The sequence below is a fragment of the Prinia subflava genome, chromosome 1 (assembly GCF_021018805.1).
Source record: "Prinia subflava isolate CZ2003 ecotype Zambia chromosome 1, Cam_Psub_1.2, whole genome shotgun sequence".
Classification (NCBI taxonomy): Eukaryota; Metazoa; Chordata; class Aves; order Passeriformes; family Cisticolidae; genus Prinia; species Prinia subflava.
Window position 1 is genome coordinate 125,692,823 of NC_086247.1, and position 21,420 is coordinate 125,714,242.

At 36.0% G+C, this 21,420-nt stretch overlaps 1 protein-coding gene across 1 annotated transcript in view; it reads left to right on the top strand.

The window, feature by feature from the left end:
* Positions 1 to 21,420, top strand: part of DGKB (diacylglycerol kinase beta) — a 333,490-nt gene that overhangs the window by 298,363 nt on the left and 13,707 nt on the right. Inside the window, exon 24 of the mRNA XM_063411359.1 lies at positions 20,882 to 21,002. Within this exon, the coding sequence (XP_063267429.1) occupies positions 20,882 to 21,002 (121 nt within the window). The remainder of the gene's footprint in view (positions 1 to 20,881; positions 21,003 to 21,420) is intronic.

Genomic DNA, 21,420 nt, shown 5'->3' on the forward strand with positions numbered 1-21,420 from the left:
TAGAGAGCAGCAGAGATGCTCTCATCATTGTCAGTCTTTTGCTGTATCCATCCCTGATTTTCCTGATTGTCTGTTGCAGCACTAAGAAACAGGTTCTTTTCCTATTTCCAAACTGGAAATGTGTCTTTTACCTCAAGTATGATCTTCATTTATGTTACAGATCTTTAACACTTTATCACTGTTTTGGAATTTGATAATGTTGAAGATTTTAAAGTGGTAAACATAACAACATACCATATGTCATTCTTATTGTTTGGAGAGGATTTTTTTGTTTGTTAAGTTAAATGCATCTGATTTGTGCAGACATTTCAAAACGTGATACCATAAAAATGGGTGTTTCATCTTTTTAGTTTGGGTAGAATAGAAACTAATAGAAATTATAAGGGCTGTGGAGCAAATGCACAGTTCCAGACCAAAACCACACATGACCCAACGGAAGTTTGGTTAATTGAGCTAGCAAAGCAATAGCTGAGTTAAATCTGAGCCAGATCCCTCTTTTAATGTATACAAATCCTTTACCTAGTGTAGCCGAAACTCTGGGAACCTAAGGTCCTTTAATCCCCCATAACATTTGTTAAACATCCCCTTGTAAGTTTGATTTTTCCCTGGGGGAGAAGGGGAGGAGGGAAGCACTCACATATATATGCACAATCTAATTCTACAATTGCAAATGCAAGCTTACTTAAGCAAATCAGGAAGGGAGATCTGGCATGTTGATTATTTTAATTGAATTGTTTCCCCAGATCAGTCAAGAGATCAGAGCTTGTTTATTTCTTTTTCACAAATGGTTTTTCTTTATGCAAGCAAAGTATGAGTATTTATGCTTTTACTTCTTCTCTGCTCCTCTTTTACATTACTTTTCTTAGGGGGGAAAATTTCTCCAGTTCTTTCCCCTGTGAAGCTATGTACTGCCAAAGCTTCCTTCAGCCAGGTTGCCATCGCTGTAAAATTCCTGTTCTCCAAAATGAGAAGTCTGCACACTATAGCTTGGAATATATTGCTGTGGGTCTTATTGATTTTATTTTTTTATTTATTATAGGTATTTTATGTATGGATTTACATGTTTGTTTGTTTGGGTTTTTTTGTCCTAACACATGATGCAGATCAATTTGGGGAGAGAAGAATTTGATGCTATCATAGCATGTACTGAGATGGAACTTTGGTTCTTATTGTGCCCAAAGCACAGTATTAGAAAACAGTACATATTATACACAGGAGAAGCATAAAACTTGTCATTTCTATACTACTGCTTTGAAATTGCATAAAAAATGGTTTGTTTCCTACTACCATTAGATACTGTTTTCCAGCAGGATTCTTTGTTTCCATTGGATCAATATAATTTATTGTTTTCATTCCGTATTTGCTGAAGGTGTGGGCTTGTTTCCAGCTTGAGATGCAGTGTTCCTTCAGATCAGTAGACTATTATACTGTTACAGAACAATCCAGTGTTTTCATCACTCTACCACAAGTTCATAATCTAGCTACAGAAATTCCCTAAGCCAAAACATGGCCTTCAGGAGCTTCAAGGACAAACAACATATTTTAAATCAGATCTTAGTGCTCAATTTGTAAAAATGTAAACTTTGATAATTTTAGTTGCATGTAATTTAAGAACAGTTTAATTTTCAAGATAAATTTTGAGTTTCAAGAAGTTAGGCATAACATTTGGCTGTGCATCACGGCAGTTGGTAATGTCAGCAGGAGAAGATAGTCCAATCAGTTCTGTGGAATCAATTTTAATATCAAAATGTTGGTATTAATGAATAGGTGGGATGCCATGAATCTGAATACAGCTTAACCTATGATTGAAGTGCCTGAAAACCATCTAAACCACAGAGAAAGATCCAGTACTTTTAATTTCTAGTGCTATGTAAACCTTGCAGACAGTGAAATGCATTAGGTGCTGCTCAGTTGTCTGACACTAGCTAACTGTTGGTTGGATACTGATAACAGCTGTGACTTCTAGCACTAGTCTGGGGAGATGGAACTGCATTTCCTAGCTCAAGCTTTGTTGTGACTCAGTTCAGACAGGGAATACCCAAGTGCCATACTAGTCAGGAGCACAGATAACTTCCTGGTCCTTTACCTTTTCACTATGGACTGCTAGTTAGGGGCCTCATCCAGGAAAGATGTCTGGGTACTCCCCTCTCACATGCTCAACCCATGTTTCCTGTTTTCAGAAATACTTTTTTCTTGCTTTCCTCATAATCCTGTGAAAAGTTTTGTTCTTCTTACTCACTGATTGTCCTCTGAGGTACTATGAAAACTTCTAGGCACTCTTCTGTATGGCTGAAACCCTAAGGGTAAGCTACTCCTGGGAGTTAAATAGTCAGTTCTGCTGTTGAGGCTGTAATTCTCCTTCCTAATAGAAGAGAATTTTGGTCCATCCGTTCCCACCTTGTAATATGGCTAAAGGATCAGGTCCTAAGTGGAAGGCAGTGTTTGACACTTGCTTCTTCCCTATACAGCTGATGAAGAGACACTTAAGGCAGGTAAGTCTCCCTCTTGATGAGACAGGAACTGGGTATGTGTCTGGGGAAGGGTTGGGTATGCTCAGCTCCTTCCTCCTTCAGTGTCCTCTGAGCAGAGGTGCTGGCACACAGATGCAGTGGATTGCAACCTGTGGCAATAGTGAAGAAACCAGTACAAAATTAAAATGTTCTGCCTTTTTAAAGGAGATACTGTGACATTAATAGAATCATCATGCCAGTAAGCAGTGTTAGTAAGAGGTAGCAGGACATGGGAGATCGCATAGAATGAGTGATACAATAATAAAGACATAACAGATGGTAGTTCTGGTACTAGGAGTACCAGCATGGTTCTCCATAAATTGAGAGAATGAAGGAATTAAGAAATAAGAAAAAAAGGAAAAGACTAGTAAATATATTTTGCTAATGGAAGATACTTTACCAGAAAATACTTACACTTTCCAGAAGAAGTGAAAGGTGATGATATAAGAAATCTGAACTAACTAGTAGACTAAAAACAAAGGTCATGTATGTTTCACAATAGGAGATGGTCATTGGTATTAAGTGTCTGGGTTGGGAGAAGTTGGTTTTTCATTCTGAATCTTTTTAACTTGTTTTTTGCTGTGTAAATTATGGCTACAGTTGAATGTCTGGTACTTAAAAAGTATTGGTTCTCTCTGGTTTTTTTCCCCTTGAGAGTAATTCGTGGGCATGAAAGGAGAAGGGAACAGGAGAGCAAGTGCTCCAAATTCCTTCATTTGTTGATAAATGTGGCTGTACCTGCTAAATAGGAATCATCACTTTTCTCTGTTAGATGGCATAACCAGGTATCTTCATCCATTTAGCATGTTTTGGTACTCACTAAGAGAAGCAAGGAACCTGCAGTTTTTTGGAAATACTCATCATGATTTGTTTTGAGGGGTTTGCAGGGATTTTTTTCTTCTCCTTCTCACTCTGTCTTCAGGTTTGTTTTCTTTTTCAGTATGTAAACATACAAGACAGCAAGTTAACACATAATGAAAAAAGATTAAAATTAGTGATACTGAAATAAAAGAATACCTGAAGACCCCTAAATATAAACATAAGTCAGCAGGGACAGATGATGTTCAGTGAAGGGTTAAATAACTGTCAGAATACATTGTGGATCCACTTGCCACAGTTCTGAAAGGCATTAGAGCAGGTGATGTACCAGGGGTCTGAAGAAGAGCAAATGGTTTGCCAATTAGTTGTAAACTGGCAGATTGGACCACCTGGTCCAGCTGTATCTGAAATGTACTTCCCATAAAGTTTTCCTCCCAGATCTTTATTCCTGGGCTACTGGGTTCATGGTTTGCAACAAAGAAAAATAACCGAAGGTTTTTATTTAACACAGAAAAGGAAAGACTACACAAACAAAAACAAGCCCCACAAGCCTGATTTGGTCTTTAAACCTGGTTGTATAGTTGCTGTTTGTGAAGCTTGCTCTTTTCAGGTATGTTTCTTTCTCATTTTCAAAGGATCTTTTTATACCTTTTCTAACTTATTTGTGAGCCTCAGCTGTGCTTTCAGCACAGAATCAATTTGGAGAGATTTAAAAATATTAATGTTCGAAAGGATACTAATATGAAGGATCACTTTTGGCCATCACCCAAAAGTAAAAAAGCTAAATGCCTTCAATTTTAAAATGAGAAGAATGGAATTCATTATTATTACTAATTGTGTCCATTTTCAAATTTGTAATTTATTTCCACAAGGAAATGTCAGCACCCATAGTTTCAGGCTTTAACCGGGGTATCTTTCTTACACCAAAAGTGGATTTAGGTTGTAACAGTCACAATTTGATTAAAACTGAGAAGCATAGTTAGATAAGGAAATATTGTGAGATATTTAATGTTAAAATTTTGTAAACATTACAGTTAAATGTCTGTCTAGTAATTCTTAGAGGTTTATTCCCCATGGTGAGGACTGTCCTATGTACTTCTAAAATTTTTATTTCGTTTGGTATAGAGAAGAATTGTGTTGGGATGAAAGAAAATTGTATCAAGCCAAACACAATCTGTAGACTCTTCAGCTTTTGTTGCATGGCATGAAAATAAAAACTGAATATTGGTCTGACATCCTTTCATCTCTAGTCAAGTACATCTTTTCAAGTGAAAGATAGATGTTTTTGTTTATCTGTGAAAGCCAAAAAATACTGTGAACAACTAAACGGACTTTTTCTTATCATCATCCATACAAGGAACTATATGGAGAGGTTATATAAATGTTAGTTTATGTGAGTGCTAATGGATTATAGGGGGATTATTTATTTCTGATTTTTTAATTACAGAATTTGCCATTTTGCATGCTTTGTGTATGGCAAAAAGCCATTAAAAAGAAACCAGCCTGGATGTCTGAGCAGCTGATGTTTGTAGCAAGAGGAAGAGCAAGGACAGGCTTGATTCTGCAACCAGTGTTCACATCGAGTAACATCTGTTCATGTGAATAGTCCCATTGAGCAGCAGGCACACTCACGAGCTCGGAGAAAAGCCATGCTACTGTGTACGAGTGGCTTTATGATGGTCAGCCCAGAAAGAGATCATTGGCATTGTTCAAATGAGCACGAGCTAGTCGGCTTGAAAAAGATGTGAAGCCTGGATGCCCGATTAATAACTGAGTTTCAGGGCTTTCCGTTTCACTGTGAGTTTCCTTCATAATTGTCTTCATTCATGCCTATTAAAACCCCCGTGAATGGAAAAATAGTTGTGAACAGCAAGCTGACATTTGCAAGAGGGCTGAGTGACTGACCTGAAGAGAGGAACACTTCTCAAGTTAGCCAAGGACAACACAAAGTGAGTCATCGGTCTGTGCTGGGGTGGAAGTTGTGCTGCGCTGGGAGGCAGCGCTGCTCAGCGATGGGGCCTAGCACGCACGCTCTCTTTGCCACATCTCCCCTGGGAGTCAGCAGTGCAATGCAAAGTGGGTAGTTTACATCTTAATCTCATAGATTAATAGTAGCAATTATTTCTTTTTTTTTAATTGTCTCCTCCTGCTTATTATTTATGTATATTCCAGTACCTCCTAAGGAGCCTAATCAGATAGTGGAGTCACAGGGAACAAACACAAAAAAAAAGTCTGTGCCCTGGAGAGCTTGCAGTATGCTCAGTGTTTTGTTGGTAATCATGACTGTTCATTGATTTCACATGTGAAACCAGAGTCTGAAAAATTCTGTGAGAATGTATATAAATTAAGATTTTCCCATTCCCACAAGATCCAGAGGAATCCAGACATATAGCAACTCTAAACAGTTCTTTTAATTCAATGGGTACAGTTGGACCAGGATTGTAAGTGAGATATGGTGGCTTTTGTACGTAGCAGTTATATGGGTGAGCTAAATGAAATTCAAATCTCCCTGTGTCTTTGTCGCTCTGTGATTAATACATACATAAAAATAAAATTAAAGTGTTTAAACAATAATTTCTTAGACAACTCATCTGATACTGCAACCATTTAGGAAGTTAAGATACCAAACACATGGTGGTTGTTTTATTCCAGCAGAACTGGCAGGCTTTGGAGCAGATCCCAAATAAAGATCTATACTTCATATTATTAGCAGTATTCATGTCTCCTATGATACAGCGTCAATATGTGGTCCTAGTTTGTGACATACAAAAAGCAATAGGCAGTCTGTCTTAGTCTTTACAACTGAAATACTGCAACAGGAAAATCTGTGTAATGGGGATTCAGCAAAATGTATTCTTAGTTTGATGAAGCTTTATTTAAATTTTTAAACAACAGCTTTTTCCAATTAAAAGATTAAAAATCAAATTGAAAAAAAATTAAGGTAGTAGGATTAGATAAACATAAAACTTACATTAAAAGTTTATTGTAGATGCATGTGGAAAAATCTGTAAATTTACTCTGTTCTTATGTTTTATGTACACTGAACATAAAAAGTAAGTTGAAAGAACAATGAAGGCTACAGAGTTAGAACTCAAAATATAGAAAGGGGCAATATTCAGAAATATAGAAAGGGGCAATAATCTAACCTTAATTCAGTCTTCTTGTGAAGGCCATAGCTTTCTGGGCTTCATATAGAGCTGTACATTTTATTTTCCATGCTAAGTGCCATGAACTTCAGTGTGTGCTGTGCTTTGATGATATAAGGAACTATTTAAGCACTGGGAATTAGCATTGGCAATGTCATATTCTAGGATATTTTGGAAGAAAACATATGATGGAGAAAAAATATCTCAAAACTTAGCCATTAACTCTGTTGTCCCTCACTGCTTTCCTTTTATCTTCCTCTTTGTTTTTGTTTGTTTTTCATGCTATAGCCAAAAGAGCATTGATTAATTTCATTTCATTCCGAGAGGATACTTCTCCCTTTATTCAATAGATTTAGGACTGGCTCCAGTTCTCATTATATCTGAATATGGGTTGAGTCAAACTTTTGTTGAACTTTCTCTATGCTTGCTATTGAGAGAACACTTGTTTTTGGAGTTTGGTTTTGTTTGATTTTTTCCTTGCATAAATCCGGATGAGGAATCTTGGGGTTTTTTTCATATGTTACTGAATAAAGATGTTTCTGCTCTTGCTTATTATTTTGTGTATCTGTTGAATTTAACAATGTGTTTCTATTAATTAAAATAGAGTACCTGGAATGTTCAATTGGTATTAGGTTTTGCAACAGCTTGAGGATTTTTACAAATTCAAAAATAAATCAAATAAAAATAACACAAGTCCCTGATTTTTAAGCTGAGATTGACTTGGCAGTTCCCTTTATATTAATTGTATACATACCAGTTTCCTGCAAGTAGTCAAAACACTAATGTTTTTACTTGTACTTTTAAAGCCTTTTAAAATGAATTGCCAGAATTTACAAGAAGCTGATAACTGCCATACTGTTACAGATGTTTCAGCTTCTGCAGTAAGAACTCAAACAAGATTTTCAAGAACGTGTTTATTTTTAGCATTTTGTAACTCTAGTGACCATTATCAAGTAAAGGCTGTGAGAAATTAGATACCTTAAAAGTAGCAAATGGCAGCTTTTACAGTTATTAAATAAAGGTTTGATTCATGTGGATTGATGGCACAATTACAGCATGTTTAACCCAACTCTTGAAATATGATTAACATAAGATGATATTGTAGTTAAATATTTAGGTGATGCATATGACATTTGTTTTCTTCTGGATTCCTGATTTTGTTGTCATTTTCTGAAAATGTCACAATTTGTATCACACATACCTATAAACCTGGATAAACTCACTTTTCCTTTAATTTCTCCTATTCCTATAGGGGAGGATTAAAATTCTGCTAAATTTTTCATTAGTCTAATATCAATAAATGAATATTTAATGAAAGACAAAGCAGGCATACAGAATAAACTGGGTTCAACAGCTGTGAACATGTTTTCATTTAGTCCATGCCATACTTACCTAGGTTTCTTGACTCAAAGAAATTAGATTTATTATGAAAAAAGGACTATGAGTGCTAATGCTTTAAAAAGAAGTCTTTTTTTTTTATATAATCCATCAGTTGTGAGATCTTCTTTCACAACCCCGAAAGCATTGTTCCTTTTCATTTTAGTCAGCCAAAGCAGCTGGGTCTTTATAGCTGCAAAATGTTTGCTCATGACCAACTGCTGTTTTGTACACTGCTTTTCATCACTAACAAATATTTTATTTTTCGCTGTTACTTTGCTTGTCATAACCTGTCGAGGAGCAATGCAGTAACATATATCCAATTAATCAGTGATTTCTGTGTCTCTTCTGACCTGTCTCCTCCCATGATGTATGCCTAGGGAGGTGTGCACTCTGCAGAAGATCCCCCAGACTAGCAAAAGGCTCTGTGTGGACACAGAAATACATCTGTAGGACTCTAGCTATAGTATGATCTCTTCAGACCTTAAAATGTTTGTGATAATAGATTGAAAGTAATTCGCTGGCCAGAATTCTTCTGAAGACATTTTGAAGTATGATTGAGATATCTTGTGACAGTGACATCTGATCCACTCTTGAAATGGCTCCTGAATACCCACAGCCATTTGGTTTATTATAAGATAACCACGTCAGCCATATGGTTTGTAATCTGCTGCTGCAGATCCATCAGGACCCTCGGGCTGTGATCTCATCCTCAGGGCAATGATTCTGATGATTCTGTGGTGTTACCCTTGTCTGACAGTAGTGGCAATAATAATGATGATAATGTATACAAGAAATACAAATCAAACATATGGACATATGCATCTGATACTTTGTGACTGTGCAAGCTCATCAGGCTCATGACAGTCTAACACTAAATGCGAGACTGCTCGGGAACTGCAGGTCCTCTAGGCAGACAGAAAGTCACCGCACAGCACCAGAGCTCAGAAAGGCAATAAAGTGAGTTTTCCTAATGTATAATAGTACTTATTTATGAAAGATATTTTAAAGCAACCATCCAATTATTTCATTTATTTAGAATTGCAACATGCTTTTGCCAGATGGTGTTTCATATCAGGTCAAAAAATAATGAAGGAATTTGGCATTAGAACTGAAGTAACAAGAAAAGATGAGTGACTAGGGATTGCAAATTCGTTATAGCTTTTTGTTTGGGTTTTTTTTTCCCCATCAAGCTTTTGTAATTTTTTTTTTCGTCTCTTCCCTGTGGATTTATTTGTATTTATTGCATTTTTGTCACACCTTATTAGAAGTTAGGAAAGATAATTTACAATGTGGTGAAACAAACTCCCAATTCCCAGGGAAGTGTAGACTTAAATAATTTGTCCTTTCCTTTTTTAGATTATTTATTAGACATGTTCAAGGGGTTGTAACAGTGGCTGGGGATGGAAGGAGATGATTTGAAACTGCTGGGAGAAAGAAACAGGTTTTTGAAGAAATTCTTTCAAAGCTCATTATGTCCTGTTTTACTATTGATGACATTTTGTTCCTGTCTTGAATGGGAATGTGGGGTTTGTTATACTGGACAAATAAAACATGGAGAGCTGTGGCTCAGACTCATTAACAGTGCACCAACATGAATAGATTCTTCAGAATACAAGCACTATTCTTACATTTCTTTTCTTTTTCTTTTTTTTTTTTTTTTTTTTCTTTCCTACCCTCTCCCCTTTACAATCCGTTCTTGGGAACAGTTTCAGATTTTGTTGGTGTCATGGTAATGGTCAATGGGCCATTGACTTCCACCTGAACTAATATTACCACTGGTAGTTTTTATAGGTTTTCAGGTTTAAACAACAATTGATTCCTGAAACCTTTGCCTAATTAAGAAATAAAAGAATGAGCCTGAGCCAGTTAATACAGTAGGTCATGGTCTCAATGGACTCCATTGGAATCTCAAATATTTCAAGGATTATTAGATTTGGACTTCAATGAATACATCACAACTAGTTTTGCATTTCCTACCAATCATTTCAATCAGCTGTCTCATTTGTTCATTTTAAGTCTTCTACCAAATATTATCAATAGATCTATGAATCAGGTATGTCACTTGAACTTGAAATGAAGTTTTTTGTTCTATTTTGAGGATTGGTTTTAAAAAGTGACTTTACATGAAAATCTAGAATTTCCCAGAAGAGTTGACATTAAAATGTGAAGTTTCAATCCCGCTTTATTATTTTAGAGAGGAAAAGCTTTTTCTACAGGCATTTTTTTATCAACTTTGAATAGATCAAAGGTACAGTTCTTCCTTTAATGGTTCTTTCTTTCCTGGGGAAAAATGCTTATTTTCCTCAACCGTACATTTAGAAATTACTAGTGACTCTGGCATTATGCTTCTATGAAAAGCACAACTGGAAAAAAAAAAAAAAGATCTGTGGCTAAGATCCAGAAGTGGAAGGACTGAAACCTGTCTTTTGCTATACTAGAATCTAGAGCCAGATGTATAATACAAATACTCTAATGGAATATGGAGGGAAAAAAAGAGATAATCTCATATGTACAGATGCTAGCAGTCAAAATCACTCAAGCTGTACTGAAATGTCCTTTGCACCTGGCACTGGAGGTGTTAACCATGCCAGTTCAGTCCCCCAACACAGATGTTCTTGTTGTACCACTTCTTATATGTAACGTTTAGGTTTCTTTTTAGCTCGGCGTAGCACACATAAATACTGTACTCCAAAGGCCACCCATTTATTAGTGCACCTGCACCTTCTGTTTTCTTTAATTCCCTCAGTATATTTCATTCCCCTTGTGCTGCTGATCCTAGTGCAAAGTAACGTTACAGAGAAGAAACTGAAGCTAACATCACAACGCATGAATTACAATAATGTGTGATTGCTTTTGAAAAATATTTTTCATCATATTATACACATAAGCCTGAATTTTCAGAAGATGGAAACGTGTAATGTGAACTTGTTTGTTGTACACAACCTTATTTATATTGCTTTATAATTAGTATTCTGAAATCATGTGCCATAAAGTAGTTACCATAGCAATAGGTCTGTATAAACAGAGCACCTAACAGTCATGCTTGAAACATGCATGTAGACCTTTGGAAATTACTGAATATTCATGCTCAAATGGTTTGTTGGGCAGACACCAACATTAAGGTCCTTTAAAAATTTGTCTCATAGACAACGCTAATCTCCTTATCCGTTTCTCGTGTACTTTCTCTTATCCTTCATCATTCAGAAAAAAAGTAAGAGTGTAAAAAGACAATTGAAATAAGATGAGAATGATTTTGTTGGTTTTATGGGTCTTCTATTCTGCATTACAATCCTTGAAAATATTTTTCTTAGCATGTCAAATCCCTCTAAAGACAAAATCAGTTAGTCTGCGCATTTCAATACAGCTTTTCAGCACAGGATTGTGGGAGGAGTCAGCTCTGGGCATGGACTTTGCTTCTGTATTTCTCAGATACCTGAAACATCATGAGTGGTGTTACAACTGAATAGTGTGTACTCAGATCATTTTTTTAGAGAAACATTGTAGCTTTCCTTTTGCAGCAGAATAAAGTAAAAAAAAAATATTGTAACCAATTTTGCTTATAGGTAGTCTTTTCTTGCTCAGAATGAAGTAAAGTTTATTTTTTTCTGTGAGATACTGTCCAGGACTAGATCACTAAAAATAACTTGGGTCTTGCTACTGTGATATTTGTTTTTGGTCTTTTTGTCCTTGAGAAGAAATTTAGAACTGTTCTGTATTTGATCACAGTTATGGAAATACCTTTTCTTGCTATGTGTGTTGTAAATAACTGCTAAGAAAAGATATTGAAAAATAGCTTTATGTAAGTCATTAATACTTAAAATATTGAAAGGTATAATACAAAATTCATTTTTGCCTTCCTTGTGGTCCTTTGAATTGTCATTCCATGTAAAGCACATCAAAGACATTTTCTTGCAGCGCTATTAGAGGTAACTTTCCCATTTGCTTTCTCCAACAGCAGAGGTTTCGGTGTATCCCAGATATGTCTTCTTGTCAACCAGGAGCAGTATAAAAAATACTGAATATTTAGCAATGTGTGTAGTTCACATAGGAAGAAAAATAACGATAATTCTCTGAATGTAACTAGATTGGACAGCAGAGACCAAATCCTACAACGACAGCTAATGAGAACAGAAAAAATGCAAGGAAAAGCCCTAGCAAAATCTGCTCACATACTTGGAGCTTAGTCTTGGAGCTATCAAGCAAACTTGTTGCCCATCAAACAATGAGTAAGTAGAGGGTGCATCACTTCTTCAGGCATTAAGCTCTACAAAGAAGCCAACACACGGTAACTTTGAGTGGCAGATTTAGCAGAACTCCGAAGTTTTCCAAGTGTGCTAATGTGTCTCCCAAAATTCCTCTTGGTGACAAGAGAAAAATATGCTTCTCCAGAAAACCAGACCTCTTAAACTCTTTTTCTGAATTCCTGTCAGGAGAAAGCTAAGCCTTTCTTCAATTCTCCACATACAACTTCTTCATACCATTGAGTTCCTCTCAAGATACCATCCTTTCATCTGCTTCTTCTGTTTGTCCTTTGTCGGGCTTGTCAGCCTATTGGGAATGTCCTGGAGATCCTAGGCCACCTCAGACAACACCAAATATATTTAGTTTAGTGGGAAAATAATCAAAGCTTCTTTAACTTCGTGGACTTCAGGAATTTTAGGAAGATTATCTGATTGACAAAAGTGTTACAAATGCCTGCCCCAGAGTTCACTGGATTTTACTTCAATTGTCCATGCTCCTCCTGCACAAAGAAAGGGTCTGAACAATGTAATTGAAACTGCAATCCAAAGTATGATTGTAGTATTTATTTAGCTAAAATAACCCAGGTACTGAGAGTGAGGGCAAAGAAACTTAGGAGGCAAACCTGCCACCAAAAAGTTGGAGTCTCAGCACGCTCAATAGACTATATGGATGCCTTCACTGCTGTGATTTCCTTCCTCTTAGTACCTATGCAAACCACCACGTTGGGTATCTTAACCAAGTTGAAGGCTCTTCCCCAGGTGCAGTAGAAATACGTAACTTTAAATGCTTTAAGGCATTTTTACCCCATCATAAATGATGAGAAGTAATCTGTGAGACATCCCATTGATGTTCAGAATACTTTCCTGAGTTAGTTTCTTGGTTAGTAAGTAAATAATGCTGTTGGTTAAACTGGTATCCACTCTGCGTATTGTGATCTCCAAACACCATGGAATAACATGGTAGAGGAAGAAAATGGAACTGGTTCTCATGAAGACCAAGAGAAATGAAGATCATCTTTGAGATTTTCTGAACTCCTGGACCAAAGTCACTACCACCTTAATCAAAAGGAGTTTTAATACTCATGTAAATAGAATTAGCATTTCTTTCTGGCAGATGACTAAAAACTCTTTGGTGGATAAATAGGGGTAATGCTGTTAATAGAGTTTGCTACCCTGCAGAAAGGGAACATTTATCCTCTGATAGTACCAGTTCTCCTAGAAGTGTACAAATCAAAACTGGTTTTCATTGATCAGATTTCTACATTTCCATAAATATTATTGTATTTTTCTTTTCTAGTCATTTTTATAGGCTAATCAAATATTCAGTATTACTAGGAGCCATTTAAAGTGAATGCCAGAACTACTAAGGAGTAATTTGAGAATTAGATCTATTTTTGTTAGTTGAAATGATCTTGACTTGCTCATATTGTATCGTACCTGATGCTCAGCAATACGATAGCACCAATACAAATAGGAAGATATCCGGTTTGAAGTTCTTAAATATCTATTAGAAGTGGTGAGCAGTCCAAGCACATTAAAATTCCATTTTCCCCATACAAGTGTTTGCTGCAGATGACCCCCACTGATCTTAAATATATTTCTGTATCTGTAACTGAATAGAGGTTTTCCGTACAGCATGTTCTAATGGTACTCTGGCCTTTAGCCAACAAGGCACTGAATAAGGCTATTTTTAAAATACAGAAACTGGGAACAGCTGCAGCAATCAAATTTGATAAAAACAGAGAGGAACTTTGCTTTTTTTTTTTTTTTTTACGGTTTGTCCAAGTTTAGACTCCTTTCATAGAACAGCTTTTGTTCTCTTGGATGAAGGGGGTATAAGAGTAACACAGTGAAATCCTTTTGAACAAATAACTTTTAAAAGAATACAGATTAAAATAATGGGGAGCTTTTTGGTGTGGCAGCATATTCAGTGCATTTGTACCTCAAACTGTTAAAAAATAAAGCCATAAAAAAGAATACATTTTGTCTGCCAACCTTTATCATAAAAGACTTTTACATAATGATCTCCCAAACTGGAAGATGAGATCCCTTGTTTCAAATTTTTAACATCTGAACACTGGTATTTGGGAGTAGCTTCTAGAGTAGAAGTAATTTTACTTGAATGCTCTGGGGTGGGTTGGTTTGGGGTTTTGATTGTTTAGGTTTTTTCCTTCTTTAACCATTAATCAGAAAGCTTCCTGTGAAGAACTCTTCTCTCCTTCCCCCTACTAAGCTAGGAAAAAAAAAGAGTTCACTTTAGGAAAAAATTTACAAAGAGCTTCTGTGCATGTTAAAAAACTTAATAAAATATTTAATTATAGGGACTGATTCTTCCTTGTTTGTCCCTCTATTTTTTGGGGTGAAACTTGTCATTCTGTGATTAATGAGAATTGGGAGATGATTGTGCCACAGAAAAAAATCCATTACACAGTAGTAGGCTGAGCTATGTCTGTGAAATTATTCCATCTGAAGATAGAGCCTCTGTGCTAGACTGATGCTAGATAAGATAGTGGGTGAAATTCAAGTTCCACTGAAATCAGTAAGAATTATGCCACTAAATTCAGCAGAGGGAGGATTTTATTGATTGCATTTATTTTAAGTGACAAAACTAGCACTTTTGCATCTTACCCCCTTATCCCATTAGGGCTGTTAAGTCCACCATCAATTCTGGTGGTGGAGCAAAATTCTACTGAATTTCTCACATATACTTAAATATAGGTAATATATATCATTTGTGTATGTCCAGAGAGGTATAAAATGTGTTTGCATTTTTGTGTGTTTTTATGTACATAAAATATCTGCCTAATTTATTATCACCATATCTGAGTATATCTCCAGGGTGAGAATTACACCAGTGATATATCTTCCTTCACACTAAGAGGAAGGTTTAACTTGGTTTTGTTTTAATACTAGGAAAACAAAACATGAAGAGAAGAATAAAAGCTAGAGAATCTAGCATGAAATAGATGTATGGATCCACCTGAGATTTTAATGTTTACAAGCAAACTCAGGAACACAAAATACTCAAAACTGGGTCACATACCGTAGATATAGGACTTGATATATATCCTTGAAGTCAACATTAAGTGGGAGAACAGACTTCTGATAACAGAATGTCAAAATTCAGGATTTGCTGAATTATTTCCTGTCTTTGCTCCAAACTTTACATGTGATCTTGGCCAGGTCAGTTCTGAAAACTCTTGTGCTTAACGTTATGTGGTAGAAATAATATTATGACTCTGGTAGGTCTACATGCAGTATGTTCAGCTGAATATGAGAACAAATATTTTCCAGGACCTAAACATGTCTGTGTGCAATTTTCACATTGTAAAATGGACATAATAATATTATTTTTCCCCAATGCTTTTGTTTTATTTGTCTATAAATTCTTGGCTAGGAGACCTGTCTTTTGTATATGTCTGTGCATCAGTAACAAAACTGAGCATTGACATCGTCTTGGCCTTGAGATACAACTCTGATATAAACAATTATAAATGTTGAGGCGAATGTTACTTCAGGTAGCTTCTCCAGAGGAAGACATAACAAAACCCAGGCTGTACAGATTGCATGGGATTTACTGATTTTTTGTAACCAGGAATTTAGAAAAAGGTGTTCATTTGAAATCAGGAAAATATTATGACAGTAAACACATTTCTAGCATTTTTTTACAACAGTCCGTATCACTGCATGTGGAAGCGACCTCACATTCCTGCATAATGGGTAACTGGAGATTTTATACATGCTGTGTTCTAGGAAGATACTGAAGCATTCACGCGGTGCAGAGCACTGAGCTTGGGAGTTTTTCAACGATCCTCTGGCATCATACCAGCTTTCAAGTTCTTATCCAGTATTTTAACTGGAACCAAAAAATTTCCAGAGTGATGATTACTAGGGTTTGATTACATTTAGTAAGCTGTGGAGCCCCTTCTCTTCGAAGACAAACTGCTGCCAGAGACAGATTTACCACTGACCAACAGTGTTTTTATGCAAATGTGCCTGAGTGAGTGCAGAAACCCCAAGTTATAATAGAGTCATTCAATCTCTTGCCAGGACAGCAATATTTATATATTGCAAAGATAAATTGGATATCAAAACCAGTTCCATTACAGAGAGAAAGTTCTCTATGTAAATCAGTTTTTCTAATCACACCATGTTCCTTCCCACCCACCCCCTACCCCATTTTGCTTTCCTTGCTTTATCTTCATAGATGAATTCCTAAATGTGTTTTTCTCTTGTGTGTTCACTCTGAATATTGAAGCATTCAGCTAATGCCAAGATAATGGATAACGTAAACTCATTACGAAACTTTAAAGTCTCCAAGTGTGTTTCTTCCTGCCTTGGGAAGGGCTGTAAAGAGCTTATAGTCACATACAATGTTTTTGTCTGCCACTTTCTGTTTGAACTTCTCTTCTTGTGCTGCCTTGTGGGCAGAAATGGGCAGTCAGCTCCCTGGGGACTCTATCTGCCCATCAGGGATGAGAGCAAGGGGTCAGATGCCCCTGTGCCTGCTGGTCACCGTGTGCTGACAGCAGTGCTCCCCTGGGAGAGCCGCCTTTTGTACTGACAGCGCTAATACGAGGAGACACGTGAAGGGCTTTGGCTTGTGGAAGAGACAGGAGAGACACGGGGCTGTGAAAACATTCCCACACACTCTAATGGCTCATTCACATAGAAAACAAGCGAGGGCCTTCAGCTCTTTCACAGAGCTCAAAGTAGAACAAACGGGCTGGGGAACCCCAAGGCACCAGTCAGAAAACACTTTCCTAATGGACTGAGATGCTCTCTGTGATAGCTTACCTATGAAACCTCAGCTCTCCTTTAGACAACTGAATAAATTGGTTAGAAAGAAAAACTCGTCAATATCTGATAGTTGCTTTTGTTCACTGTTAGCTGTGAAATTCGTCTTGAAAATTTAACCTTTAGTTTCCTAAACCTAAACTTTCTAAAACTGGTGAATAATAGATGAAACATGCATTGGAGAGTTTTATCATTACAATCACCAACTATTTCTCTTTAGAATAAATTGTGTAGGATGCAGAAGAAACACAAGAAAGAAATACATCCCTAAAAAGAGAAACATATTTTGCTTTATAGTTGGTAGAGACTCAGATACAGAACTTAAGAATATAATTTGAGGCTTGAAAAGAGTGACTTTCACAATGAGCTCTCAAACACAATAGGGATACATGTCATAGAGAAGTCCACACTATAAACTGTTTTAAGTGACAAATGATGTTTAGTGAGTGACAGCATTCATTATTCTCCACTACAATTTATAAGATGAGTAAGAAGTCAACAAGAATAATGGTACTAGATCAAGCCAGAAGTCTGTGTAGCTAGGTATCTGACCTTTAACACCAACCTGTATTAGAAATAAAGCATAGGAGAGTAAACTTACAGTGATTCTTTTCTGTTAAGATATCCTACCAAATATGTATCCTTTTTGACTTAAGTAATTTTAGTCTAGTGTGGCCTCATGGCACAACAAAATGTTATGTAAAAAGGATTTTCTGCTTGTCTAGAAGTACTGTGAAACTCTTTGGTTCTTGGATTTGAGAAATACTGAATTACATTACTGTCTTCACCTGCTCCATTGCACTTACTATTTTCTCATCTTTCCTCCATCTCCTTACTTCCTGAAGGCTAGTAGTCTAATTTATTTTCATACAGAAGTTGCTCCATATTTGTTACCATATTTGTTCACCTGTCATTTCCAGTTATTTTTCTTCCTCTGCATTGCTGAGTGAACTGGAACTACAAATTCCATACTTCATGGATGTACCAATTTCAACATTTTACGATCATAAATTGCGCATTAAATTGAGCATTAAGCTGATGTTTTCATAGAACTTGCCACAGTAACTCCACAATGTTCATTCCGGCATGACAGTATCAATTGTAGTCCAGCAAAATAAGTCCAGCAAAATATACACATGGAGACACACACAAATGTTATATATGTATTTATATAACAGTCTACATACCTGTAGTGAGTGCTCTTTCTCCTCATGGACATTAAGTTACATATATTGAACTTTCTGCCTTTGTAAAGCCCCATTACTTAGTACTGTAAAATTCCTAAACATTTTTATAAAAGGGTTTTGGTTTTCCTTTGTTCAATCTTCAGTACTCACTGTGTAGTTCTATTTCCAAATTATTTTGGGGTATATGTTGAGCTGTACAGAGGCCCGCCCTGATCTTTCTGAAATATCAGTGATAAACTTCCACCAGAATGAAGAATTACTTCCCCTTTCCAATCTTTTAATTTAATAGAAGATCAGATCTCCTTTAACAGAGCTTACTTAGTCTTCTTCAAATTCTTCAGTGGAGACCTTTTAAGAAGAAATATCATCCCATTATTGATGTCTTGTCCCTTTATATTCAACCAGTGTACCTATAGCCACGTAGCCACGTAGCATCATTGAGGAGTGGGACTAAAATAGAAACACTCCCTTTTCCACTTTCCATTTGAGTTTTTATCAAAGTCAATATATCTCAAGGATTTGTTGAAATGGGTATCACTATGCAAAAGCATCAGGTCAAATATATCAGCAAGGACAGGAGTGTGAACCAATGCAGTCAATAATTGCATGTTACATTTGCTTTAGTTTTTACTGCTTCTGAAGGAAAGTTATGTCTAATTTAAGCTTGATTCTAAAAATATTCATATTTGGCCTAAAATAGCTCCACTTTGGGAATGTGCCACTGCAAATGTGAAGTTTTTGAGAGGGCTACACTTTTTTGGTAGATGAAATTATTGTTCAGTTCCATCTTCCAAAATTTAATATACCACATTTTTTGAGAAGTGTGGTATAGATCAAAGGGCAGTATTTGGCCCTTAGTTACCTGCTGCTACTAACACTAATCTCACAGCTTTTTTAAAATGATACATCAAGAATATATCCCTGAAAATGTCACTATTCTGAATATTGCACATATTGCTTGAGCTGTCAGAAATAAAAATCTGTTCTTAATTATTCTTCCGTTAAAAAAAAATCTAATGGCCCAGGGAACAGGAATTTGATTTGATTTGAATAGGGTTTTCTTTGGCTAAACATTTTAATGATTTAGTACATCTGTAAAATTCTGTGTGCTTTTATAAGTTTTTGAAAATGAGAAGTGCTTTTCCAGTTAAGTCTCTGTGGCTAACAAGAAAAGCAGCATTTGTTTAAATCTTACTTAAGTTTAAATGTTAGTTACTTATGGGCAACATTTTAAGAAAAAAAAAAACAAACATGCAATGGAAATCCAGACATACAAAATTGGGCTTACATGGATGCAAGCTATAAAAATGTATAGTTACAATTCATCATATTGTACAGTTTAAACTTCTGACAATCTTACTGTTTTCCCTTAATGGGCAAGAATACAGTTTATTTCTTTTTCTTCATTAATGTTATATGGAACTGATTTCACTGTGATGAGAAAATGAATAAAGCAGAAAATATTAAGAAATTACAAGAAGAAAAATGAAGTCTTTGGATAGTATCAGGTTTTCTGCTGGAAGCGGAATAATCCTGAACATAAATCCTATTTGCTTTTAATATTTTTTTCCCCTCATCGCGGTACTTCTTTCCGTTAATTATGTTCATCGAAAGCCCAAAGAAGTGAACAGTGAAAAGACTCCCATTGAAACTTTGGAATAGCCTCATAGATATGATTGTTAGCATAAAATTTTACCTTAATTAGGGGTTGCAGGGTTTAAAATATACAGAGTAATGTGGTCTCTTTTCTTTGGTTTTTTCAGTGTGATGATAGACTGTAACATTTTAGCTCAGTTCTTTGCTTCACTGAATAATGTACCTTTTGGAAACGTTGATGTTAACAGCCAATTTATAAAACACACATATTATACAGCTAGAAAAGGAATGTTTCTTTTTCTTGTCCTTTTGATCTTGGCAACAGGTATTTACAGAGGACAGTATAAACCATTTCATGTAAAACACCCTCATTGATTCTGGGTAATATTTCATTACCTTGCTTGGTTCCTTCTCAAAGCAGACTGCTTATTACTGTTTAGGTTTCTGTTTGTACCTGAAATTCTAGATAGAACTTGTGCTTGCTCCTTGAAGTCAAGTAAACTAATATTTATTTAAATATTTTTGAAGTTTAATTGCCAAAGTACTATTTAGTCAAAAAGAAGTGAGAAGCAAAAAATATACAACTGAGTGCAAACAAGCATGACAAAGTTGAAAGGCTAGATGGATAGTTAAGATGGTTTTCTTCCTTTTTGCATTGCATCTGTGTACTAATTAAGACACCAATCCAAGGCAAAAAATAATAATAACTTATAATAATAACACATGCACATAAAGGCTGAATTAGAGTTGCTCACATTGTCTGAAAAGTATTGTATAGAAGAGGATCCAATAGGGTCTGGAGCACTGACCTTTTCTGTACAGATTTTAAATATCTGTTGAAAAAAAAGCATGAATTTCTGCATTGTAAACATCTCATTCTTTGTGTGTCAGGTACCCAAATGAAGGAATCTCTTCTATTTTCTCATATAATGGAATTATTTCTTTAGTCTTCATGTAAAATAAACCATGTCTATAATTACTCTATTTCAGAATATTTTTGGTTAGGATATTGTAGAATTGTGTGACAGCAGGGCCCAGTTGTGTCTGCCTTAGAGCTCTAATTCTCCTTGGGAATAATAATTTTTGCCAGTTCTGTTATCCACATCTTTTGTTATCAGCTTGTCTTCTGACAGCTCTTGTTGGTCAGTAGCATTGGTTTCAAAATGCTGTCAAGACAAAATGTGTATTTTTTTCAACTTTTGCAGATCTAAGTGACCAGCTTATGGAAGTGGTTGGTCTGGAAGGAGCCATGGAGATGGGGCAGATATACACAGGTCTGAAAAGTGCTGGAAGACGGCTTGCCCAGTGCTCATCTGTTGTCATCAGGTATCAGCAGCTTTAATGTACACTGCACTGTACATTAAAGTGAAACTAAGGAGTTTTATATATTACCTTTCTTTTGTGATTTAATAGTCATAGTTGTAATTATTATTTCTTGGGAAGTACCATTTTTGTATATGAAATTAATCTATTCCATCCATATTCTATGCCCATACATCCTCCTTTCTTAAAATGTGTCAAAATACTAATAAGAGGGTGTTCACATTCAATCTTCACATGTTGTATTCAAGTGCCATTTTGCCCTATGAAGAAGTATTGTCAAGCATTTGGAGCAGCAGGAATAAGGCATGAACATCTTGGGGTTTATTGTTGACATACACTCCCTGCAATTTCAAGCCAGAAGTAATTTAGCATTACTTTGTCACATTTTAACCCATTTATAATGCATACCACACCAGGGAAT